Source organism: Lissotriton helveticus, chromosome 7 (assembly GCF_964261635.1).
Source record: "Lissotriton helveticus chromosome 7, aLisHel1.1, whole genome shotgun sequence".
Classification (NCBI taxonomy): Eukaryota; Metazoa; Chordata; class Amphibia; order Caudata; family Salamandridae; genus Lissotriton; species Lissotriton helveticus.
The window spans coordinates 52,948,716-52,974,975 of NC_136068.1; the positions used below are offsets into that span (position 1 = coordinate 52,948,716).

Genomic DNA, 26,260 nt, shown 5'->3' on the forward strand with positions numbered 1-26,260 from the left:
AGTAGGGGGCACCACGTGGTAGAAACCCCGCCCCCTCACCTCGAAACTCAGCCAGGAGTAGGGGGACACCACGTCGTAGAAGAGCTCCAGCACGCGCTTGCCGGCCCCGGCCATGGCTGTAGGGCAGTTCGGGAGGCCCTGGACCTTCTGCGTCCTGTTCAGGCTTTTCTGCAAACAGGAAATGCCGCCTGCAGAGAGTTCACGGGCTGGGAGGAGAGCGACCTTCAACACCGCCCCCGGAGGGGCTATCTGGCGGCATCTGCTGCCACCCAGAGGCCGGATAGAGCACCAGCAGGCTGGCCGGCGTCTCGCTCCAGCTGTGCCTTCATGTTCATTCTGTTTTATTTATTTATTTATTTAATGCGTTTTATATAGCGCGGACATTACCCGAGGGTGTCAGAGCGCTTCACAGTAAGAACAGTAATGAAAAATTAGGAGAAAATTACAAGTGAACAAATTACAAAAGCAAACGTTAAGTTACATGAGGCAAAAGTGACAATTGTGAGCAAACAAAATACAAGAGGTATCAATCGGTGCATTACAGGAGGAAAAAGTGGCATGTGTGCAGGTTACAAAGGCGTACAAAGTACAAGTAGAGGTATAGTGCTGCTGATGCAATATGTGGCATCTTTTGTTAATAATGTAACCCAACATTCAGACGCGGATAGAATGAGTTACATTTCACTGAGGGTGTCTACTTTTACGGCGCGAGGCAACTGAAATAGTGCGTTTTAAACTTTTAGCGAAATAATATCTGCTTTGACAAACAGGAACCCACCCACGCCGTAACCGGTTACCTGAGATAAATCCCTCGAGGGTTCACCCTGACTCACCTCGAAGCCCAGCCAGGCGTAGGGCGACACCACGTCATAGAAGACTTCCACCAGGACCCTGTTGCTGCCCCCGGGACCCGCCATCGCACCAGCCCGCCTGCCGACAACCTCTCCTCCCCTTCCACCCTTAAACTTCCGCGGAGCTAGTCGAGCCGACCGACCTTTGGCCCCTTTCACTGTCAGCCAGCACGCGAGCAAGAAATGACCTTTAAGTATGGAACTTGTGGGCAACGGTGGGAAAAGCCTCACCTTGACGCCTATGTACTTATTTTTAGTTTTTCATAGCTCGAACATGCTGTAGGGGCATTGGAGCACTTTACAAGGAAATAGGTTCGAACAATCACCTAAAGCAAATTACATTGAAAAAAGCGTGACAATAGTAGTCCACGAGGCTTTTAAGTATGAGAGCGAACTTAATCTTAGCCAAGTGTCTTTCAATAGGAAGAATTTTCAATTCCTTTTTGGGTCTTGTCTGCAGACATTTTTTCACTGTCACTGCGAGGGGTAGTTGTTACTATTAGCCCTTCCTTTTCTTGTCATTTGTTGGCTTCGTTGTCACTCTTATTTGCAGCCTCCTAATCAGCTAGCACTTGAGCAGCGACTAAGTACTGATTGATTTACTTTTGTTAGTGTGCTTCTGCTGTCCATCCATTGATGGCTGGACTTCAGGTACTGTTTTATTTATTGTTCCCCCTCTGACCCCCTTGCTTCCTCCCATCTCACCTCAACCCGTTGTTGCTTCCAGGGCTGGGCACATCATAGCGCTTTTTGTATTACCATCCTGTTCCCTCTCATGTTGTCTATCCTGCCCTTTCTCCCACATTCACCCTCCCATTGTCTGTCTTGCCTACCCGCCCCCCAAAAAAGCGATGAGAGAGAGCCACCGCTGTCCACTTCACAGCGCTTTTTTCTGTCTTTTAGCCATGCTGCACCCATGCAGCAGAACAGTATACATTAAAGACATTGAGAAAGCCAATAGCTCTCACATAGGCTCGGCCTATTGCTTTTGCCACTGCTGGCCACCAACCCTTCAGGACCCCCTCAACCATCGGCGGGGCCCTTATAGCCGAAAATCAATCATTATCTGTGAGATATAGGAGACTGAGGGGCCTTTCTTCACATTCTTCGGGGGGGCTGCATCAATTTGTGTTACGCCACTGGCATTGCTGGTTAAATATGGCATGTGAGGTGGTCATACAAAGGGCAGGAGGAAGTGAGTTCCAAATTCGTGCTGCACTTGCCGAAAAATCTTGAATCATATGCCTTTTTTGCTTGTCAGTGGGGGCTTCAGGAGAAGGGTTCTGCCTTTCTCAAAGTCTGTTGAGCGCCAGAGATTTTCAGTAAGGTAGGTGGGAGAAGAATAATGGAGGGCCATGTGCATGATGGAAACGATTTTGAACTGAGCACTTGCTTTTATGGGGATCCATTGAAGGATTCGCAAGGTGGAGTGGTGTGGTCAAATGTCTTGGGGCCTTTAACAAAAAGAGCCACTGCATGTAGAACTATTCTGAGTGCGGCCAAATGAACTTGAGTATGGAGAGAAGCAAGTATCCAAAGTACAGTCCAGAAGGAACCAGCACCTGGACTTTTAAACTTTCAGTCTTGTTCTGGAATTAATTGACTGATGCCCCAGAGAAGCCTTATCTAGAACTGAACGTGCTTGGCCATTGCAGAGATTTGCCTCTGAAAGTTAAGCCGCCTATGGAAGATGAAGGCCGTAGACTTCACATTCTCTTCAGTTGCTCATTTGCAGTTCAGGAAGAGAAGGATTCCATCCAGTAGTAGAAGGTTGGATCCATTCGGAGACATTGCCAAAAATTAAATCTTAGCAGAGTTAAGTTTGAAGTGGCGCTTAGACATCCACTTTTGAATTCCTTCCATGACCTTTGAGAGAAGGAGAATGTCTGGGAATGAGATCTTCAGAGACGTCTGAATATCATCACACTATCTGGAGGGAGGTGGAGCTCAAGTCGCACTTGGAGTTGTTAGGATTGCTTGAATGGGTCTGTATGACCACACAGTTCATGACTGCCTGGGAAGGGAGTCATGGGTGCCTGGAACATTGGCATGGGAGCAAGGGACACTGGAAACCAGCCCCTGAAGTTCTCCTGGTGCAGGTTGACATGGCACCTGAGGATGACTTGCCTGAGCTTGCTGGTTGGTAACTTGAAGGTGGGTCCACCAGGGAGCATTTCTGCAAGGCACAGAAAGAGTTCCCCACTCTAAAGTGCTTGAGGCGACAAGCTGAGGCCCAGACAGCAGGTGACACCTCTGGAGATCACGTGATCTATTGGGAGAATTACCTATATAGCAAGCCTAACTTTCCTGGGGCAGCCCTTTATGCTGGTCGTCCCACAGCATTACAGGACCTACCTTCTATGTTAGGCTCATTGCATGCCCTTTTCTGATAGATACATCTGCCGTGTGGATTCCTCACCTTGTGAATATCCCCTTGCGCCAGCAACATTCGGAAATTCTTTTCGTAGCTTCGCGCCGACGTGGACTTGGACGTCATAGAGGCACGGCACCGCTCGCGACTCCGCTGACGTCACCGACGCCTATAATAGGCCCACGCCGGCGTGATAACATCAGTTCCCTTTTTTCCGAGTCGTCGATGCTAACGGTTTTCTGGGATCGTACTGTAGCTTCCTAGTAACTTAGTTACTCTTGTTCTTGTATTACTGTTTCTATTTTCTTAGAGATGTCGTCGAAGAAGACTGGCTTTAAAGCTTGCGGAGAATGTGGCAAGACAATGTCTATTACTGATCCGCATGAGTGCTGCGTCCGGTGCCTGAGCTCCGACCATGACGTCGAGGATTGCCCTTGTTGCAAGAAGATGACCCCAAAGGATCTACGAGAAAGGGAGATGAAACTCCTCGTGGCAAAACTGAAAAGTAAGAAAGTTAAGAAGACTTCGAAGTCTCGATCTCGACGTTCGAGGTCGAGGTCTCGATCGAGGTCGCGCTCGGAGTCGTCTTCAGCTCATGTTTCAAGATCATCAAGGAAGAAACATAAGAAGAGGAGCCATGAGTCACGTCATCACTCGGGGAAGGACTCTGGTTCGAGACCGAAGTCGCAAGTAAAACTTCTTAATAAGGAAGGGGAGATTTCGGCGTCGGAGGATCAGGATTCTGTTGGTGAAGCTTCGCATCCAAATTCGCCTGAGTCACCGAAGCAGATGGCTATCCCTTCTCCGGATCTGTCCAATCCTTCTGGTCAGGAGGATGAAGGTGAGGTGCAGGGGGCTGGTGAGGCCGAGGTTCCGGTGTCTGCGGGTTCGTCGACCCCGGTTCCGGGACTCGAAGAAGAGGTCGACGTCGTGTCGACTCCGCCTCCTCGGGAACAGCCCGGAGGACCCTATCCAGAGTTTCCGGCTCCAGGTCAGGATCCATCCCATTTCCTAAACGCCATGTTTGGTGTTTATTCTAGGGCAATGTACCCGTCTGGTACACCTGTTGGTCCCACGGGTCCTATGTCTTTTAACTTGGGTGTTCCCCAAGCTTATGCTCCTGCGCCCTTCATGCCTTTTATGCCGGCTCTACCACCGCATTGGCATTTTCCGACACCACCTGTGTCGTCGACGCCGAAGCGTACGCCGCCGACTCCGTCGACGCCGGTTCCATCGACGCCGGTACCTACGACTCCGAAGCAGGATCCTGTTCGACCTCGTGTAAAACGACCTCATCCGACTTCGGGTTCGACGCCGGCCCCGTCGGAGTCGATTCCGAATCCTTCGACTTCTATCGTGAAGGAAAGGTCACGGAGAGAAGCTCAGAGACTTCTAGAGGAAGAACAATATCGATATGCAGATATGGAGGAAGGAGAGTTACAAGATTCTGAAGATCCTTTTGAGGACCTGGGTGAAGCCAGTGGGCTTGAACTGTCTCCTGAGTGGGATTTAGCTTCAGTGTCGAATGTACCTTCAAAGGATGTGGTACCTTATCACACTGTTATCAAAAAGGCGGCAAATTTGTTGAACATTACTGTAGGAGAGTAGGGTCTGCAATCCTATGATCACCCAGATTTTTTGCTTTTTGCTGCACTGGTTTACGACTTTCCCTGGCTGTGGGCCTGCTTATCAGACCCACAGCCTAGCTGTTCTCTCTATCCAAATTGTACTCAGGTACTGAATTGGCACTGGGCCCTCTCCAAGTCCCTGTACCCAGGGCTGAGGTGCACCCAGAAGTCTCCCAGGGGCTGAAGCATGTATTGTGCCACCCCTGGATTGACTAACTAAAACTGACACAACTGGCTGCACGACAGCTGGGGCAAGGTGGTGTACTCACCCTTTGCTTTAGATATAGTATACCTATATCTAACCCTAAAATGGACACACAGATCTCCTATCAGTCACTCCTATGGCAGGCCTTAACAATCCTGAAGGCAGAGTGCTTGGAATCGTGTGAGATGGTGCTCTGGCATGAGCTGAGCCTGTCTGCGGCTTTCGGGATCCATCCCTTAGCCGTTTCCATGATATCGCATACCATATACTCTTAAGTGCATTATAATCCTCGCGGTTATGTGCCAACTCTGGTATCGCTTTATCAAAACATGTCGAGTAAGGTGTCATACGAATTGGAATACTAACCCCTCGCCAATTCTGGCGACGGGGTTAGCATTCCACCCTTCTAGAGGGACACGACATGTATGTAACCCCTAACCCCGGTTAAAGTCAGACAGAGCCTTAGCATCCACAAAATGGATGCTGCCACCGAGACACAAGTCTGCCCTCCTGCTGCTGGGAGTCCTCCCAGAGCAGGAGATAAGGACAAAGGGTTTCCTGCCAGGGGCGGTGCCAGCACCGTCCCAGACAGGGTTTTGTGTATTGTAGGTAGGCAGGGCTTTAGAGGAAGGTGACTGCACGTGGCACCCCGGTGCTCACTGTGCATAGGCTGGCTGGAACCAGTTCCAGGGTCACTCCAGACCCTGTGCTGGGGAAAAGCCCGCCAAGGAAGTGGGTGTAACCACCCCCCTCCTAGTCCCACCCATAGGGCAGGACTTAGTTGCGTGCCAGCCCCTTTTTACAGGATAAAGGTAGAGACTGGCCCCCTTCCAAATCAGATCATCTTTGAATCCTGAAACTACTTTCTGCGAAAGGAACTCAAGACTTCTTCCTAAGATTTCTCCCTTGTGACTAAGGAGTAGTCACCCTGCATCCGCAGGCACCATCTAAGAACACTGCGGTCTGCTGCAAGTCCTTCCTCCGGAACCCGACTGCCCAGCTCGACGAGAACCGGCTTCCCTGGCACCTCTGACCTCTACCCACCTCTACAGCCCAGCTGAGAACCGTGGGTGCGACGAGACCTCAAGGGACCGGCCATCTGCAAGACTGCACGACTTCTTTCCAGCAAGCCCGCCGAGTGAATTCCTGGTGAGTGCTTTGGGGTCCGAGAAGCCCCCACCCTGAGCAGCTCCAGCACCGAAGAGCAGCCCCCCAGCATCTCCACGATCTGCGTGGGGCCCTTCTGCTTTTTACTGCTCACCGCGTTGTTTGGCTACTAGCCCGCTGGCTTGTGGCCTTCCTGACGACGCCCGACGACATTTCTGCTGCTGGTCTGGTTGCTCCAGACTGGCCCTTGCTTCCCTCCATCGGAGAAGTACCCTGGACCCTCCTGGTCCACCCAAGACGCCATTTTAGGTCCACCGCGTGGGCCTTGCATTTGCCAAGACTTGTTGCCCAATCCTGGGTCCAGCGACGTCGACAGCAAGAACCTTCGTGGGACAGCTCGCACCTCCATCCTGGTCGCCGACAACGCCTCCTGGTCCGAGAGACTGCAGAGCCCAGCAGCGCCCACTCACCTGACTGCGGTGACTTCGCCCGGTGCCATCCTGGTGCCCACTTAATCACTGGCTAGTGATTCAAGAACTTGGTCCCCTCTGCTTTCAGGTTTTCTTCTTCCTTGATCCAGGCTTGGATCCATCGAACTTTCCTTCACTGGTCGCCTGCCAGCAACTTCTTCCTCCCAGGCTCCTGGTCCGGCAACGAGATCCCCGACGTCTTTTCAGACCTATGCAGCTGCAGCCCCTGGGCTAGGTAACTTCGGCACTTTGGTGTCCCAGCATAGCCTCACTATCCTAGGGTCAGGATCCACTGTCGTTTTCTTCCTACCAGGTCGGGTTCGCCCGTGAACACTAACTTTGCCTTTACTAGCCTCCATAGACTTTGTCCCGCATCCCGCGTGAGAGTGCACACTCTGCACCCGAGTCCCCTAGGTCTCCTAGTAGTAATCTAACGATTCCCTAGTCAAGTCCTAGCGATTCCAAAGCCTATTAGAACTGTTACTTACCTGCTAGTAATTCGCATTCCACTTTTAAAGTATATGGTTTTTCGTGCCCCTCGGGCATTTGTGTATAACGTGCTAACTTAAGTATTTTCGTAAGAGTTTTGTTGTGTGCTTAGCACCCTGTCCTCATAAAGAGTACAGGGTTGTTGTGATTCTAATAAATACACTGTTTATTTTCATAACAACTTGTGTGGTGTCCTTTCACTGGGTGTTCAAGGGGTAATGTGATGGTAAAACAGCTGGCTTAACACGCCCTCTAGAGTCTTAGCCTTAGACTGCTCGTATCCATGCTACTAGGATAGCTGGTCTATAAGGTTGACTTACAACCAATCATCAATGAGGGTTGTTTGGACTGATATATAGTGATCACTAGAATAGTGAACACTGCACATCAGGCCAACTTCTCACAATTACTCTACCCACTGCTGATTATAAGCCAAATCTTCTCACTGAAGTTCTTCATTCATCCTCCTCTATTATTGAGCCTATGCTGCCCTTTAATGATGCGTTAGCTGAACCCATCTATGAGGTTTGGAAGAAGCCTTTATCTGCTCCTGCAGTTTCTAGGACAGTGACGAGAAGGTACAGGGTTGCACCTGGTGACCCTGAATTTTTGTCAACACACCCATTGCCTGAGAGTTTAGTTGTGCAGGCTGCCTGCTCGAAGAGGTCTGCTGGTGCTTTTCCGCAGGTTCCTGGGGATAAAGAGTCCAGAAAGCAGGATCAAGCTGCCAAGAAGGTCTTCTCCTCAGCCAGTATGGCGTTAAAGTCAACCAACGCAACTTGTCTGATGGGGCGGTATGTCCATGTCTTGATGGATTCTGTCAAACAGTTGGTTCCGAAAATCCCTGAGGAGGATAGAAAGGATTTTCAGGAGGTGATATCGGACACTCAGGCTGCTGCGAGACAGGTGATTCAGAGTGGGCTGGACACTGCTGATTCGGTGGCGAGGGTCATGGGCTCTTCCGTGGCCACTAGGAGAGCCGCGTGGCTTAAAACATCGGAGTTCTCTACAGATGTTCAGTCTGTTTTGATGGACTTGCCTTTTGATGGCTCAGGATTGTTTGGCAAGAAGGCTGATGCTGCCTTGGAACGTTTTAAAGACAGTAGGGCCACTGCGAAATCTTTGTGCCTTCAGTCCAGGGGTACTACTGGAAGACGCTTCAGAGGGTTTGGCAGATCTTCCTTTCGTTCCTACAGACCATCTCAACAACAGCCACAGCAACAGCAAAATACGCTGTATAAATCATACAGGGGCAGGCAAAGAGCCCGTCCTAGAGGCCGTCACGCTTCCTCCTCCTCTTCTTCCCCTTCCCAACCCCCTGCCAACGCAGCAAAGCAGCCCTAGATCCGCCATTCCGGATCATGTGGTCCCAGTGGGGGGCCGGCTTACCCATTTTCTACAAGATTGGGAATTGATAACATCAGATCTTTGGGTTCTCAATCTTGTGGAGAATGGGTATGCTCTTCCTTTTCGGGAGTTTCCCCCAAATTATCCTCCTTGCCAGGGTTATTGTTCGGAGGACCACCTGCTTCTCTTACAGGAAGAAGTCCTGGCACTTTTTCGAAAAGGTGCGATAGAGGTGGTTCCAGAGCAGGAAAGGGGTCGGGGATGCTACTCCCGGTATTTCCTGATCCCCAAAAAGGATGGCAGGCTTCGGCCAATTTTGGATCTCAGGATCTTGAACCTTTATCTGAAACAGGAAAAGTTCAAGATGCTCACTCTTGCACAGGTTCTTCAAGCGCTGCTGGAAGAAGACTGGATGGTGTCGCTCGACTTGCAGGATGCGTACTTTCACATCCCAATCCTGAAGTCGCACAGGAAGTATCTCCGTTTTACGGTGGGATCACAGCACTATCAGTTTGCGGTCCTTCCGTTTGGGCTTACTACTGCGTCTCGAGTCTTCACCAAGGTGATGGCAGTGGTGGCGGCACATCTCAGGAGGTCAGGGTATGTATTCCCTTATTTGGACGACTGGCTGATCAAAGCAGAGTCGTCTGAGAGAGTGCTCCATCATCTGCAGGAGACAACTCAGTTGTTGCACAGGTTGGGTTTTTCGATAAATGTACCCAAGTCTCACCTGGTGCCCTCACAGCGCAACCTGTTCATAGGTGCGGTACTGGACACTACTGTGTGTCGTGCATTCCCTCCTCCTCAAAGGATTCGCGACATACAGGAAATGATTCCTTTGTTCTACAATGGAGCGGTCGTTCCAGTCCTGAAGGTTCTTCGCCTGCTCGGTCTGATGGCTTCTTGCATTCTGTTGGTCAATTATGCACGCTGGCACATGAGGGCGCTCCAGTGGTGCCTCCGCAGGCAGTGGTATCAACACAACGGAGATCTCAGGGAGTCAGTGAAGATCTCCAGAGAAGCTGCAGCGGATCTGTCTTGGTGGGGCGTGGAAGGCAATCTGTCACAAGGAAAGCCTTTTCAACTTCCTCCATCTGTGGCCACAGTGATAACGGATGCATCCACTCTCGGGTGGGGTGCTCATCTGGGAGACCTGGATGTCAAGGGTCTTTGGTCTCCAGAGGAAAGGTTGCTTCACATCAACCTCCTAGAGTTGCGGGCGATACGTCTGGCACTCAAGGCCTTCCTCCCTTCCCTTCGCGGTGTATCAGTGCAGGTCCTGACGGACAACACGACCGCGATGTGGTACATCAACAAGCAGGGAGTAGTGGGGTCGCAGTGTCTCTGCAGAGAGGCTCTGCGCCTCTGGTCCTGGGTTCAGGACCATCAGATTTGTCTGATGGCAAATTATCTGGCCGGAGTTCAGAATGTTTGTGCAGACAGTCTCAGTCGGCAGTTCTCTGCCGATCACGAGTGGAGGCTTCACCCGGAGGTTGTTCACGACATCTTTCGGATGTGGGGGACTCCTCGGGTGGACCTATTCGCCACTCACGAGAATGCTCACTGCCTGTCATTCTGCAGTCTCCAGTATCCGATGCAAGGGGCCTTGGGGGACGCGTTTCAGTTGAGTTGGAATTCGCAACTCCTTTACGCGTTTCCTCCCATACCTTTGATTCCTCGGGTTCTGAAGAAGATTCGCCAAGACCGGGTCCAAGTAATATTGATCGCCCCGGATTGGCCAAGAAGGGTGTGGTACTCAGACCTTCTCCACCTCTCCTCTCACCCTCCGCTCCGTCTCCCTCACAGGGCAGATCTCCTCTCTCAGATGGAGGGGCAGGTTCTACACCCCCACCTCCAGACCTTACACCTTCATGCCTGGAGATTGAACGGGCAACCTGAGTTTTTTTTCTTTCCCGCCTGACATGGTGGATGTCATCTTGTCAGCCAGGCGTGACTCCACTAAGTCCATCTATTCTTATAGGTCTTAAAAATTTGTTACTTGGTGCAGGGAGAAGTCTATTGACCCTTTGAGAGCCCATTTATCTGATGTTCTCCAGTTTGCTCTTTCTCTGGCGCAGCAGGGGCTTGCTGTTGCCACGGTGAAGGGCTATCTTTCAGCGCTGTCGGCTTTTATCTGTTTGCCTGACCAGCCTTCTCTTTTTAAATCTCCTGTAGTCTTAAGGTTTTTGAAGGGCCTTATAAATAAGTTCCCTCCTACTCCTTTTATTGTGCCTCAGTGGGACTTAAATCTTGTCTTGACCTTTCTGATGGGTGCACCTTTTGAGCCTCTTCACAAATGTCCTGTGAAGCTTTTGACTTTTAAGACGGTTTTCCTCGTTGCGATAACCTCGGCAAGAAGGGTAAGTGAGCTTCAAGCTCTTAGTTACAAGCCCCCTTTCTTGACCATTCATGCTGATCGAATGGTTCTTAGGACCAGGGCTGCTTTTCTGCCAAAGGTGGTTACTCCTTTCCACCTTGTTCAATCCATTACCCTTCCTACCTTTTATCCTTCCCCACACCCTTCCAAGGAGGAGGAGAGATTACACCGTCTGGACCCCAAGAGGGCTGTGTCTTTTTACCTGGACAGGACTAAAGACTGTCGGTTGGATGACCAGCTCTTCATTGGCTTTGCTGGCTGCAAGAGAGGAAGTGCGGTCCATAAGAGGACGTTGTCAACGTGGATCGTCCTCTGTATTAAGATCTGCTACTCTTTGGCCGGTAAGGAACCACCAGAGGGTATAAGGGCTCATTCTACTAGAGCTAAATCTTCGACCTCAGCATTGGCTAGAGGTGTGCCTGTAGAGGATATTTGTAGAGCGGCAACTTGGTCTTCCCTCCACACATTCGCGAAGCATTACTGCTTGGATTCCGAAGTGAGGAGGGACGGTCACTTTGCGCGCTCTGTTCTTCAGGATTTCCTGGTCTAGAAGAGTGGACACCCTCCTCCGGGAGTGGGGACTGCTGTGGGACTCTATTCACAAGGTGAGGAATCCACACGGCAGATGTATCTATCAGAAGAACAAGTTACTTACCTTCGGTAACGCTTTTTCTGGTAGATACAATATCTGCCTGTGGATTCCTCACTGACCCCCCCGCCTCCCCGTTGTCCACTCTTCTATGCCAGAGTTTCTATTATGTATTTGTTTATTTCAAATGTTTTGTTGCATTTGCTTCACACTGTGTGTGTTACTTTGATATTTGTACTGCGTATACTGGGTATATGTCTACTGTCATTGGTCCGTCCGTGTGCCTCGAAGGCACGGAAAAAAGGGCGGAACTGATGTCATCACGCCGGCATGGGCCTATTATAGGCGTCGGTGACGTCAGCGGAGTCGCGAGCGGTGCCGTGCCTCTATAACGTTCAAGTCCACGTCGGCGCGAAGCTACGAAAAGAATTTCCGAATGTTGCTGGCGCAAGGGGATATTCACAAGGTGAGGAATCCACAGGCAGATATTGTATCTACCAGAAAAAGCGTTACCGAAGGTAAGTAACTTGTTCGACAGGACATCTGGGGCAAGACAAGACATTTGCAAAGCTTGTTGCCCACTTCTGTTTGCCCCAGATGACGATGGCCTCAGATGCATTCTGTAGGTCCTGGAAAACCTGACAGGCAGTGGAAAGTCAGGGGAAAAGCTCAGGGCTCCCCTGACCCCATCACCTGTTGTTGGCACACCCTTTGAGCGGGTAGGCTTCAACATAGTTTGACCCTTGGATCCCAAGACAGCCTTGGGTAACAGGTTCATCCTGGTCTTGGTGGACCTTACCCCTCGCTACCCAGAGGCCATTCCTCTAAGGTTGGTGACTGCACCTGCGGTGGCCAGGGCCCTGCTGTTTTTATTTTTTCTATGCTGGGTTCCCCAAAGAGTTAGTGTCTGACATGGGCACTAACTTCATGCAAGCATATGTGAAGTCCATATGGGATAACTGTGGGGTGACCTACACGTTCTCTACACCCAAACCAACATTCTTGTGGATAAATTAAACCAGACCTTGAAGGGCATGCTAATAGGCCTATCTGAGCCCATGAGGATTAAGTGGGACGTCCTCCTGCCATGCTCCCACTTTCCCTACAAGGAGGTGCCAAAGAAGGGAGTGGAGTTAGTCCCTTTGAACTTCTCTATGGCCACCATGCTAGGGGATCTCTTAGGCTAGTGAGAGAGGGTGGGAGTAAGCTCTCAGGAAAGCCCTTCAGGATGTAGTGAGCTACATGCTGTCCATCCGCAACAGATGCACCGCTTCTGCAATAAGGCAAAAAACAAATTTGAGGCCAGTCAAGAAGTTATGAAGCACTTGGTATGATCAGAAGGCCACTCTGGTAGAGTTTGAACTTGGCCAGAAGGTGTGGGATATGGAACCTGTAGAGCCCAGAGATCTCCAGGTTACTGGAAAGGCCCATGTAAGGTGACATAGCAGAAGGGGGAGTCCACCTACTTGGTGGATCTCAAGACCCTTACAAAATCCCTTAAGGGGGCTCCGCATGAAGCACCTCAAACCACACTTTGAGAGGTGCGAAGTGAGCATGCTCCTGGTGATGGATGAAGTAGTGGAAGAGGAGAGTGGGCCTCTCCCAGACCCCCTCTGCCCAAGAGCACAATGGGTCAGAGGAGGGTGTCAACCTTTCCTCTACCCTGGCTCCAGAGCAGCAGAGTGACTGTCACTAGTCGCTGGGGCACTTTGCCTCAATCTTCCCCATCACCCCTGCTTCTTAAAAATAAGATTTACAGGTTGTCAGACAAGGTGAGGGCCAGTATGAAGGAGGAGGTCCCCAAGATACTGGTCTTACGGGTGATCAAGCCCTCCAAAAGTCCCTGGTCCAGCCCTGTGGTGCTGGTACCCAAGACTGCCCTACCCAGTGCTACTCCAGAACTTCAGTTCTGTGTGGACTACTGAGGCCCCAATTCTGTCACGAACACTGATACACACCCCATTCCCCCGATTTGATTAGCTCATAGACAGGCTGGGTGCTGCCAAGTACCTCAGTACTTTTTTTTATCGTACATTGGCGCAGATTGCTCTGACTGAGGAGGCAAAAGAGAGGTCCACATTCTCCAACCCAGAGGGCCACATTTATTTTAGGGTGATGGCCTTTGGTTTAAAGAATGTTCCTGCCCCCTTTCAGAGGTTGGTGAGCAGGGTCCTGGCTGGGATGGAGGCATTCTGTGTCGCCTACCCGGACAACATAGCTGTCTATAGCTCCAGCTGAGAGGAATACCTGTACCACCTCCAGGAGGTGCTTCCGACCCTGCAGCAGGCGGGCCCGACTATCAAGGCTAGTAGGTTCCAGATAAGTCATGGTTCCATGATGTATCTGGGCCACATGGTGGGTGGGGGCAAGGTGCAGCCCCTCCAGGCCAAGATTGAGAAAAATCTGTCCTGGCACCCCCTTAAACACAGACCAAGGTGAGGGGCTTCCTGGGCCTTACAGAATACTATAGGAGGTTTGTTAAGAGATATGGCACCATTGTTGCACACTTAACAGAACTGACTTCAAAGAAGCAGCTCAGACAGGTGATATGAATGGGGAGTTCCCAGAAAGCCTTTGATACCCTCAAGGAGGCCATGTGTTCAGCAACCGCACTCAAGGCTCCTGACTTCTCTAAGGAGTTTATAGTATTGACATACGCTTCAGAGCATGGCATAGGGGCTGTCTTAGCACATTTGAATCAGGAAGGCAAAAAACAATCAGTAGCCTTCATCAGCAGTAGGTTACTTCCACTGCAAAAGAGGTGGGGTGCAATTAACAGGGAGGCCTTTGCTGTGGTGTGGGCACAGAAGAAACAGAGGCCGTACATGTTTGGGTCTCATTTACGGGTTCAGACAGACCACGGGCCCCTCATATGGCTCATGCAAATGAGGTTTGAAAATTCCAAGCTGGTGAAGTGACCCATCTCCCTACAGGGAATGGGCTTTACATTTGAACACCGCCCTGGGTAGGACCACACCAATGCTGATAGGGGGGGTGGGTGGGGGGGGCGTGGCTTGAGCGCCAACAAGAATGGCAGCCAGCTGATTTATCTACGGGCCGATATCGAGGGAGACGGAAACATTCACTGATGGAGGAGCTCTGTGGGAAACTGTGCTAGAGGAATTGAACGTCGGAACCTCTAAGGCATTTCAAGATACCTTCGTTGTTCCGCGGTAAGCCCGCATTTTCCTTAAACTCTGTTCTGGATATGCGGCGCACTGAGTGACAAGCTCACGACCGCCATTTTGGGCTCGCCGTGACTCTACCTCACATAGCGGTCAACAGTCCTGTGAGAATGCCGTTCTCTACAAAACGCTTCAAGTTATTTAAAAGTGTTAATTCTTAAAAGTCACCTCTTTCTTTACAATGAGGAAACCACTCTCTTCGTATTTCTTGTCCTATTGTGTGTGACACCCTCCGTGAACTGGAATGCAGCTGATATTTTTCCACATTCCTCTCAGAACAGTTTTCCCCCTCACAGTGTGCTACTATGAAAAGAATGTGCGCCAAATGGAACAACATCCTCTATTTTACAGCAAGTATTCTTTTTACTTTTTAGAAACTTGCTCTAGCTTGCAGTACGTTTTCTAGCTGATTGGAGACTTTCATCTGGTGGTTCTTTCTAGTATTTATCTGCTGCTGCAATTACTTTTAAACAAATACCATTTTTCATGAAAATATTTTATTTTCTAATTCTTGGAAGAAAGTGACTATCCTCTTGTGGCACTCTCTGGCGCTTATTACTACAATTTTCTTTTCACATTAATACCAATTTTTCATGAAAAAGTTTTGTTTTTGATTTCTTGGAAGAGGATCTTTCCTTCTATTTGCTGGCTACTTAATAACAAACTCATCTCATTCCTTCTACCTTGTGATCTTCAATAACTATCTCTCAATTTCTGGAAGTCATCCTACAATCAGACCACTAATTCTCAGCAGTGTCATTGCTTATGTTGCGGTCATTCTTAAATATCAGTGCTTTCCCATTGAGAGCTATCAACTTCCTGTTCTACTTGTTTCTCTCGTGTCTATGGGGAGAACCAGAGGGGGGCAAGGTAATATTTCATCCAATTTATCTGCCTCCCGCTCAAAACCCACGATGCTGCCTACTTCTAACCCCTTTTCTGTTCGTCAAGACAACATGGAAGCCCCTACGCAAACAAATATACCTCACCTTACTGAAGCTTCGTCTACCATGCCTTCTCATATACCTACATCCGAACCTCCTTCCTCTCAAGTCAATGTTAAAACTAAACCTAAATCAAATACTTCATCGTCACTACCCTCCGTTAAAAGAGTCAAAATGGATCCTGCCACACCTACTGTCTCTCCTCCTTCTCTCTCAGTAGAACTGCTTCTGGATGAAATACGTGCTCTTAAGCCGTATATGATGTAAACGAATACTCATCTACAAAGCTTGGAGGATTATTGGTTTTTACTTCAAAATAAACGTACTTCTGTGGAAGATCAAACTGAGTCGTTGCAGATCTCTTCACGACAAATCTCACCTATGAAAGCAGAAATTTTACAACTTCAGAAAAAAGACGAAAACCTCGAAAATCGCCGCAGACGTAATAATCTACGTATTTATGGCCTGACCAAAGGATTGGAAGTATCCAATCTTTTTAACCTTCTTCCAATCTTTTCTCCCACAATTGCTTGATATTCCAGAGTCTCCTCTTTTTAACATACAAAGAGCTCATAGACTGGGTCCTCTCCCATCTGCTGCTTCATCTCAACTTAAACCAAGAGGTGTCATACTCTATTTCTCAGAATATACTGACTTATTGAAAGTTTTGCAGGCAGTCAAAATCATACGTCGCATCTCCTGGCAAGGCTCACATCTATTTTTCTCACAGGATTACGCCAAGACCACTGGAGATTAAAGGAAAAGCTTTCTTGTAATGCGACCAGCACTACAATATTTCAATGCCAGATTTGGTTTGATACACCCTTGCCTCTTCAAAGTAACTTATAAAAACAAAACCACCACATATGAAGACCCAGCTTTACTTCAACGTTTTCTTGAAAATTGCAGAGAAGAATCCATGGATTTTGCAGCACCATCTTCTTCCTGAGAACTTTATTATTTTTTCAATGTTGGTGCTCTAGTCTTGTATTTATTATCCAGTATTATGGGTATCTTTCATAGATTCACATGCCTGAATCATTCCCCGTCGTCGGGGTGGGAGTCCCCGGTAAATAATTATAGTAATGTCACATGGACATATACTTAGTACTAGGCCAGAGGCCTCACATTAGTAGCCTATCTAGGTCCTTATGTAAAAAGGACCAAACTTTGGCCAGTAGCCAATCAGCTCTTATCACCCTCCTGACCTTCCTGGAAGGAGCCCTTGTCCCTCAGATTTTCTACCGCACGTCGTGCTGAAGGGAGTCTCCACTGAGCTCTGCTCAGGTTTCTTCATATATCTTTGGATATTCTCCTTTTATCCCTTTATTCTTCAAGTTTTGGTAGTCAATATGGCTACTACTCCTAAAAAAGGGCTTTTTAGACCCTGTGCCTCTTGTAGTAAAATGAGGTTACATATAGAGGACAAACATGAAGATTGCCTGTATTGCCTCTATCCTCAGCATTCTGTCAAGGAATGTAAGATTTGTCGCACTCTCCCGGTCAAGACATTGAAGGACAGGGAAGGGCGACTGCTTCTGTGGCTCCAGAGACTTAAAAACAAAGAGCAGGTAGTCTCCTCAGGTGAGAGCGAGTGTTCATTCAGGAGCTTCCACTCTGCTTCAAAAAGGCCTGGGCAGTCATCTCCAGATAAGTCTGTGGCGCCTCCTCTCAAGAAGCCAAAGTCTATTGAGGGTCATCCTAAGGTCAAGCCTTCTCTTCAGATGACAGAATTCAAAAAGCCTGCTGTCATGTCGTCTAGCCTGCCTGTGACGTTGTCGACAGTCTCCATTTCGACATCCACGGCGTCTACTTTCTCCATGGCATCGACTACTACCACGTCGACGATGGGTAGGTCAATATCTTCTGTCATTCCTGTCAAAAAGTTGTCGTCGTCGCCTTTGACAGCGCTCCCGTCGACGTCTGCTTCATCGTCGGCGAAAGCAAAGCTTCCAGCGTCGACGAAAATCCCACCGTCGACGAGGACTTCCCCGTCGACGAAGATCCCATCGTCGACGAAGATCCCATCGTCGACGAAGATCCCATCGTCGACGAAGACACAACCGTCGACGAAGATACAACCGTCGACGAGTTCCTCGTCGGCGAGGACACCGTCGTCGACGGGACCGTCGACGTCGAGACCGTCGACGACGAGACCTTCGTCGTCGTCGAATGCTACAGTGTTGACGCCGCCGTCGACGAGGTCATCGTCGTCGTCGACGAAGACATCAATGATAATTAAATCGCCTGAAACATCAAAAATAGTAGACGCTACTCCATCTACAGACACCGCGTCAAGGGATTTACACTCCAAAGGCTCTCCCTCATTGAAGTGTATATATACACATTTAAAAATGTCGTCACGTTTGGTCACACCAGAGATGACCTCACCCAGCAAGGTCCAACAGTTGTTGCCAACGCATTTTCTAGAAACGGAAGATCCAGAAGATCAGTCCATGTTTCCCATAGCATCAAGTCCCTCTCATCTAAACATCAAAATTCAGGAGAGTTCGGACTGCGAAGATTTTGAGGAAATTACAATTCAGGAATCAGTTCAAGAGCATACCACGGTTCAACCTATGGTGTGCCTTCCAGCTTCAATTGTTTCTGACCTACAATTTCTAATTTCAGATTATAAACAAAGATTTCCATCATCTGCTCTTGCCTCTGGTGTACAGGTACCACAGGAAACCCAAACTCCTAAACATCGACAGCGGCCTCTCCCGCGGGATGTGCATCAGGAACAAGAGACATTTCCTCCTCAAAATTCAACGGATGAGGAAGAATATGAGGAAGAAATGGGAATTGATGAGGCCCAGGATGAAGAAGGCGAAATACATGATGACGATGATATGGATTCTGATGATAATGCTAACCCAGATCCAATATCCCCAGACCAAGTACAGGACGATTCAACCCCTGAGGACTTAGGGGGATTCCATAATATCGTAGGAAGAGCGGCTGCAAGATTCAACATCCAAATAGCATCGGAAACGAAGGACTGTTTTCTTCATGATTTCAAAGAACCATTCAAGAGATCAGCTCGCTCCATTCCAGTAATCGATTACATATGGGAGCAAGGACAAAAAATAATGAAAACTCCTCTCTCTCTCATTCCAGTGCCAGCTAGACTTGAAAAGAAATACAAAGCCCCAGACACTGCACCCGCATGTTTGACTGGTCAAACTAAACCTGATTCAGTTATATCTCAAGCCGCTCAGCGGAAGTCCAGCAATCCGTCAGCGACAATGACCGCTCCTCCTGATAAAGAAGGAAGAAAGCTTGACGCCATTGGCAAGAGATTTTCCTCCATGTCCGCCCTATCAATCAGGGCTGCAAATTCTCTGGCTTTACTAGGTCGCTATAATCGACAGATATGGGCAGATATAGCCCCATATCTGGGGGCGATTCCAGAAGACCAGAAAGACGAGGTTAAAAAGATTTTGCTGGAGGGTGAACGCTCTGCTTCAGAGATGATAGAGGTGGCCCTGGATATTGCTTCCACAGGGTTCCGTCAATTGGCGGGAGCAGCAGTTTTAAGACGCCAGGGCTGGCTTAAAGCCACAGCATTCCGGCCTGAAGTGCAAGCCAAAGTCCTCGACATGCCTTTTGATGGGGAGCGCCTTTTCGGTGAACATATTGATGACATGCTGCAAGGCATTAAGAAGGATACCGAAATGGCAAAAGCCCTAGGCTCTCTACAATTCAAGCAGAATTCCTTTCGAGGCTCCAGAGGTCGAGGACAACAGTCTTGTGGCAACTATCAAGGTTACAAGTCCTCTTATAATTCTTCCCAGCAGTACAAACCTCAATATCAGCAGAGGCAACAACAACAAGGACAATCCTCATATAACAAGTCGTCCTTTCGAGGAAGAGGAGGAAAGAAAGACACTAACAGACGTCAATGACTGCTTTCTCCAGCTGGCCTCCACCTCTTCTCCACAATTCGTAGTTGGAGGAAAAATTACCAACTTCCTTCACAATTGGAAGAAAATTACTACAGATCGTTGGGTGTTGCAGTTAGTCTGCTTCGGACACACTCTGGAGTTTCTGGAACATCCTCCTCCAAATCCACCATGTCCGGCGCAACACAAAAATCTAAACATACTTCAACAGGAACTCTTGCTAATGCTTCAGAAAAAGGCAGTAGAAAGAGTTCCTCGAGAAAAAAAGGGGAGAGGATTCTACTCCCGATTCTTCCTGATCAGAAAAAAGGAGAAGAAGCAGTGGAGACCGATACTGGATTTGAGAAACCTAAACAAATACCTCAAAAAGCAGTCTTTTCGTATGGTTACCCTTCAGGAGGTATTACACCTGCTCAATTCAAAAGACTATATGGTATCCTTGGACCTCCAGGATGCCTATTTTCATATCCTCATTCACAAGAGTCATCGACAATTCTTGAGGTTTACAGTGGCAGGCAGGCACTACCAGTTCAGAGTCTTACCATTCGGCCTAAAGTCAGCTCCACGCATCTTTACAAAGTGTCTGTCTCCGGTAGCGGCATACCTTCGCCAGCATCATCATCAAGTCTTTCCCTACCTGGACGACTGGCTTGTCAAGGCTCCTACTCGGACAGGAGTGGCCAAATCCTCTACCGCCTGCCTTCGTCTCTTCGAGAACTTAGGTCTAACGCTCAACCAGGAAAAGTCAAATGTACGTCCATCACAACGTCTCAATTTCCTAGGAGCGACATTGGATACACAACAGGAGAAAGCCTTCCCTTCCAAGGAACGTCCGGTCAAGCTGAGCAACCTGGCCGTACAAATTCAGACCAAAAAGAGAGTCAGGGTTCGACTATTCAAGTCGTTGCTAGGAATGATGTCTTCCAACATATTTCTCATTCCACATTGTCGTCTTCACATGCGACCTCTACAGGAAGCTTTAACAAATCAGTGGATCCAAAGTACAGGATCCTTCGACGACTGGATCAAGATCACTCAGGTCATGAAAAAGGCTCTGAGATGGTGGATTCTGGGCGACAACCTGAACAAAGGCCTTCCTTTTTTACTCCCAGTCTCTCCTTATGTCATAACCACGGACGCATCACTGGAAGGATGGGGAGCGTTCCTTCAGGAATTGCAAGTACAAGGTCAGTGGTCAGTGGCGGAAAAACGACTCCACATCAATTTGCTAGAGTTACGTGCAGTACGCTTAGCTCTTCGGGCATTTCTTCCCCGAATCAGGAGCTTCCCAGTGCTTGTGAGGACGGACAACACCACCACAATGCACTACTTAAACAAACAGGGAGGTACTCGATCCAAGACGTTGTCTCGCGAATCTCAGCAAATTTGGAGGTGGCTACTCCAGCACAACATTTCTCTGCGGGCAGAGTATGTCCCAGGAGTAGACAACATCCTGGCAGACTCGCTAAGCAGACAGCGCTCAATTTGCCACGAGTGGGAGCTCGACCAGAAGATGCTCGACTCAGTGTTCTCCCGTTGGGGCAAGCCTCACCTGGATCTCTTTGCGACGGAAGTGAATGCGAAATGCCAACGTTACGCAAGCTGGCTTCCCCAGAGAGGATCCCTAGGGAATGCTTTTTCGATGACATGGTGCAAGACCTTTGCTTACGCCTTTCCACCGTTTCCCCTAATCCCAAGGGTTCTCCGGAAATTGAAAGCAGAGAGTTGTACTATGATCCTGATAGCCCCAGCGTGGCCACGCCAACACTGGTATACGGAACTACACCTTCTATCGCTGGAACCTCCAATCCTATTCAGGACATGCCCTCATCTCCTTACAATGAACCAGGGACAAGTCCAACATCCGGATCCAACATCTCTCAAATTATCGGCTTGGCTCCTGAGTTCAGAGAGTTCCACAATCTAGATCTTCCACAAGAATGCAGAGTCGTTCTAGCCCGGGCCCGGGCTGAAAGTACTAATAAGACATATTCCCTTAAGTGGAAAAGGTTCTGTTTGTGGTGTAAGGCTCAGAAATTGCATCCGTTCAATTCTACTCCAGCACAAATTCTGCCCTATTTGCTCCACCTAGCCAATTCAGGGCTGGCACACGCTTCAATAAAAGTCCATCTGGCGGCCATCTCCAGGTTTAGACGTTCTTCCTGTGGCGCTTCCCTATGGACCAACAGACTGGTCAAACAGTTTCTGAAGGGTTTATTCAGGACTTTCCCTCCAGTAAGAGCGTCACCACCTACATGGCAACTAAATGTGGTACTAGCTCAACTAATGAAACACCCGTTCGAGCCAATTCATAATACAGATCTTAAATATTTATCATGGAAAACGGCTCTACTACTGGCGCTCACGTCAGCAAGGAGAGTGAGTGACCTGCAGGCTTTTTCTGTGCAAGACCCTTTTATCCAGTTTAAGAATGACAGAGTCATCTTAAGGACTAATCCAAAATTTATACCAAAGGTTCCGTCCTCTTTCCATCTCAATGAACCTATTGTCCTGAGATCTTTCTTCCCAAATCCATCATCTGCGGCTGAAAGATCTCTGCACTCATTGGACCTCAAGCGATGTCTCAAATTCTACATACACAGGACTGAGCAATTTCGGAAGTCTAACCAATTGTTTGTTGCATTTAGCAGGCCCAGGAAAGGCTTAGCATTGACAAAACAGAGCATTTCCAGATGGATTTCATCGGCCATCGCATTCTGTCACCAACAGGCGGGCCATCCTCTGCCTTCAAAGGTTCGTGCACACTCCACTAGAGCGGTAGCCACCTCCATGGCGCTCTTTGCTGGGGTACCCATTGTCGACATCTGCAGAGCGGCGACATGGAAGACGCCGCATACGTTCACCAAGCAGATTCGGAACTTATGAAGGATGCAGCAGTAGGACAGGCTGTCCTACGTCATCTATTTCATTAGAGGTGAGCCTTCTTCCTCTCATCCCACCTTCCAGGTAATTTGTCGCACATTTCTTATCAGGTTGTGAGTATCATGTAATCTGTGTAACAACTTATGATAAGTTTATTATGTCTTTCAAGATGTATGTTAGAAATGTGCTCATTATTGCTTGCTATTCTGATTCAGGCATGTGAATCTATGAAAGATACCCATAATACTGGATAAGAAATGCGTTACTTACCTGTAACAGCAGTTATCCAGTATTGGTATCTTTCATAGATTCACATGCAACCCACCCACCTCCCCTGGTAGGGCTCACCTAAGTCTTCTCAGTAGGTACTACTTGGCACGGTGCTTACGAAAATCTGAGGGACAAGGGCTCCTTCCAGGAAGGTCAGGAGGGTGATAAGAGCTGATTGGCTACTGGCCAAAGTTTGGTCCTTTTTACATAAGGACCTAGATAGGCTACTAATGTGAGGCCTCTGGCCTAGTACTAAGTATATGTCCATGTGACATTACTATAATTATTTACCGGGGACTCCCACCCCGACGACGGGGAATGATTCAGGCATGTGAATCTATGAAAGATACCAATACTGGATAACTGCTGTTACAGGTAAGTAACGCATTTCTTTTACGTCTTCCTTGTTCTTGATAATTGAATTCATTTTTTTTTCTATGTCATTTAGTTCAGAAGTTGTCTTCCTTCAATTCTTATCTTCCATTGTTGTCGATTGTTTAAATTATTTGACGTTCTTTCTTTGAGAACGTTTCTTATCATCTTTGTTTTATTTGTAGTCATGTATTCATCTTGTATTCTTCCTTGTTCATTGCAAATGAACTAATTTTCCCATTTTTCCCTTAACCCTCCTTTTTAGGTGCTGTCTCGCTCCGGTTTTTATCCTCCATTGTTTATTATTGTCTAGAATGTTTCCTTCCTCATGGTCTCCCCCGGAGGTGTTCAGTTGGTTCGTCTTCTCGACCTGTTGCCTCAACACCCTCCGCCCATGTTTGAGTTTAAGGTATGTTTTGATGTTCTTCTTCTTTTATTACCATTGTATATTTTCCTCTTTTAGTCTTCCTCTTCTCTCTTCCTTGTTCCGCTTTCCTCCTTCTCTTATTTGGTTCTGTTTCGACATCACTTTCCCTTCTTTTCTCACATCCCAATTCAATCTTTATCTCACCATCATTTTCCTTTTCTCTCTTATTCTCTAGCTCGAAAACTGTTTACAATTCTTTTCTCTTTTATTATTATTATTGTTTATTGCATTTGAACTCATGCTGTAATATTGTAAGTGTTATATTTTATATGGTAGATTAATAACTTTACGTGTTATCTCTTGGAATGTTAAAGGTTTGGGTACACCTATTAAAAGACAAAGTGTACTTTCCCATTTATCAAATCTTAAATCAGATATTGTTTTCCTACAAGAATCTCATTTAGTAGTTTCAGACGTTCCTAAACTTAAGAGACAACGGGTAGGATATGTTTTTTCCTCCCCATACACTAGTAAGCGAAATGGTACCGTAATTCTTATTAATAAAAAACATAAAGTTTCTTTTCTTTCTCAAGACTTAGATGATGATGGTTAATTATTCACTTTAAAATTAAAGATGTCCCTATTACCCTGTTTAACATTTACTCACCTACTAAACCAGACAACACCTTCTGGCCACATATTTCCTCGCTTTTGATTTCTATAGATACACCATATGTTATTTTCAGTGGAGATTGTAATCTAATTGCTGACCCTTACATTGATCGTACATCTAAAACACCTTTTATTTCATCATCAATGCAGTAGAATTCACCAATCTCATTGTTCACAGGTCCCTCATTGATACTCGGAGTCTATGCCACCCACAACTTCGTGAATATACTTTCTTCTCCCCCGTACCTTACACAATCAGGAATAGACTATTTGTCTCAAAAGCATTAACTCAATCTATTTTACGTGCAGACATTGGGTCCATTCTGATCTCTGATCACCCTCCTGTAATATTAGATCTAGAACTACTTCCCATTACTGCCTCTGAAAGAGATGGTGTTTTAATACTTCACTATTAGCTGACCAATTTTTCACTTCCTCCTTTGAAAATTTCATTCCTGAATTTTTTGGGGGAAAACAGATTTTCTCCAGTATTGGAGCTTTCATAGATTCACATGCCTGAATCATTCCTCTTCGTCGAGACGGGAGTCTCTGGTACATAAAAAAGCAATGCTTAGTAGTATAGCAAACTGAAAAGAGGCCTAGACCCATTTCCCTTTTGCAACCCATATCCCTTGTTATGTAAAAAGAGACCAAACTTTTCTCTGAACCAATCAGAACTCCTCAACCTCTAGAACCCTCCTGAGAGAACACTCTGCTCCTCAGATTTTCTACCGCACGTTGTGCTAGGGAGTCTCCTTTGAGCTCTGCTCAAACTCTTCAGTATATTCAATTGTTATTATACCTGAGTGTTTCTCCAGTATTAGGGTGTCTTTCATACATTCACATGCTTGAATATTCCCCGTCGTCGGAGTGGGAGTCCCACGGTAAATAAAATAGCAATACATACTGTAGGAGAGTAGGGTCTGCAATCCTATGATCACCCAGATTTTTGCTTTTTGCTGCACTGGTTTACGACTTTCCCTGGCTGTGGGCCTGCTAATCAGACCCACAGCCTAGCTGTTCTCTCTATCCAAATTGTACTCAGGTACTGAATTGGCACTGGGCCCTCTCCAAGTCCCTGTACCCAGGGCTGAGGTGTACCCAGAAGTCTCCCAGGGGCTGAAGCATGTATTATGCCACCCCTGGGCTGACTAACTAAACTGACACAACTGGCTGCACGACAGCTGGGGCAAGGTGGTGTACTCACCCTTTGCTGTAGATATAGTATACCTATATCTAACCCTAAAATGGACACACAGATCTCCTATCAGTCACTCCTATGGCAGGCCTTAACAATCCTGAAGGCAGAGTGCTTGGAATCGTGTGAGATGGTGCTCTGGCATGAGCTGAGCCTGTCTGCGGCTTTCGGGATCCATCCCTTAGCCGTTTCCATGATATCGCATACCATATACTCTTAAGTGCATTATAATCCTCGCGGTTATATGCCAACTCTGGTATCGCTTTATCAAAACATGTCGAGTAAGGTGTCATACGAATTGGAATACTAACCCCTCGCCAATTCTGGCGACGGGGTTAGCATTCCACCCTTCTAGAGGGACACGACATGTATGTAACCCCTAACCCCGGTTAAAGTCAAACAGAGCCTCAGCTCCACAAAATGGATGCTGCCACCGAGACACAAGTCTGCCCTCCTGCTGCTGGGAGTCCTCCCAGAGCAGGAGATAAGGACAAAGGGTTTCCTGCCAGGGGCGGTGCCAGCACCGTCCCAGACAGGGTTTTGTGTATTGTAGGTAGGCAGGGCTTTAGAGGAAGGTGACTGCACGTGGCACCCCGGTGCTCACTGTGCATAGGCTGGCTGGAACCAGTTCCAGGGTCACTCCAGACCCTGTGCTGGGGAAAAGCCCGCCAAGGAAGTGGGTGTAACCACCCCCCTCCTAGTCCCACCCCTAGGGCAGGACTTAGTCGCGTGCCAGCCCCTTTTTACAGGATAAAGGTAGGAACTGGCCCCCTTCCAAATCAGATCATCTTTGAATCCTGAAACTACTTTCCACGAAAGGAACTCAAGACTTCTTCCTAAGATTTCTCCCTTGTGACTAAGGAGTAGTCACCCTGCATCCGCAGGCACCATCTAAGAACACTGCGGTCTGCTGCAAGTCTCTCCTCCGGATCAAGACTGCCCAGCTCGACGAGAACCGGCTTCCCTGGCACCTCTGACCTCTACCTGCATCATCAGTCACGCTGAGATTCGTGGGTGTGACGAGACCTCG

At 48.0% G+C, this 26,260-nt stretch overlaps 1 protein-coding gene and 1 long non-coding RNA gene across 5 annotated transcripts in view; one reads left to right on the forward strand and one right to left on the reverse strand.

Annotated features, from left to right (window-relative positions):
* Positions 1 to 1,066, reverse strand: part of LOC144768013 (glutathione S-transferase kappa 1-like) — a 130,693-nt gene extending 129,627 nt beyond the window's left edge. The window contains exon 1 of one of the 2 annotated variants that reach the window (XM_078651405.1): positions 834 to 1,066. In XM_078651405.1, the coding sequence (XP_078507531.1) occupies positions 834 to 917 (84 nt within the window). In that variant the 5' untranslated portion in view covers positions 918 to 1,066. Of the gene's footprint in view, positions 1 to 39; positions 260 to 833 lie in introns of those variants that run through there. The other variant, XM_078651406.1, reaches the window with a different exon arrangement.
* Positions 1 to 26,260, forward strand: part of LOC144768016 (uncharacterized) — a 463,846-nt gene that overhangs the window by 200,656 nt on the left and 236,930 nt on the right. For all 3 annotated transcript variants that reach the window (XR_013598416.1, XR_013598415.1, XR_013598414.1), the window contains exon 3: positions 23,259 to 23,402. This is a non-coding gene — a long non-coding RNA (uncharacterized LOC144768016). The remainder of the gene's footprint in view (positions 1 to 23,258; positions 23,403 to 26,260) is intronic.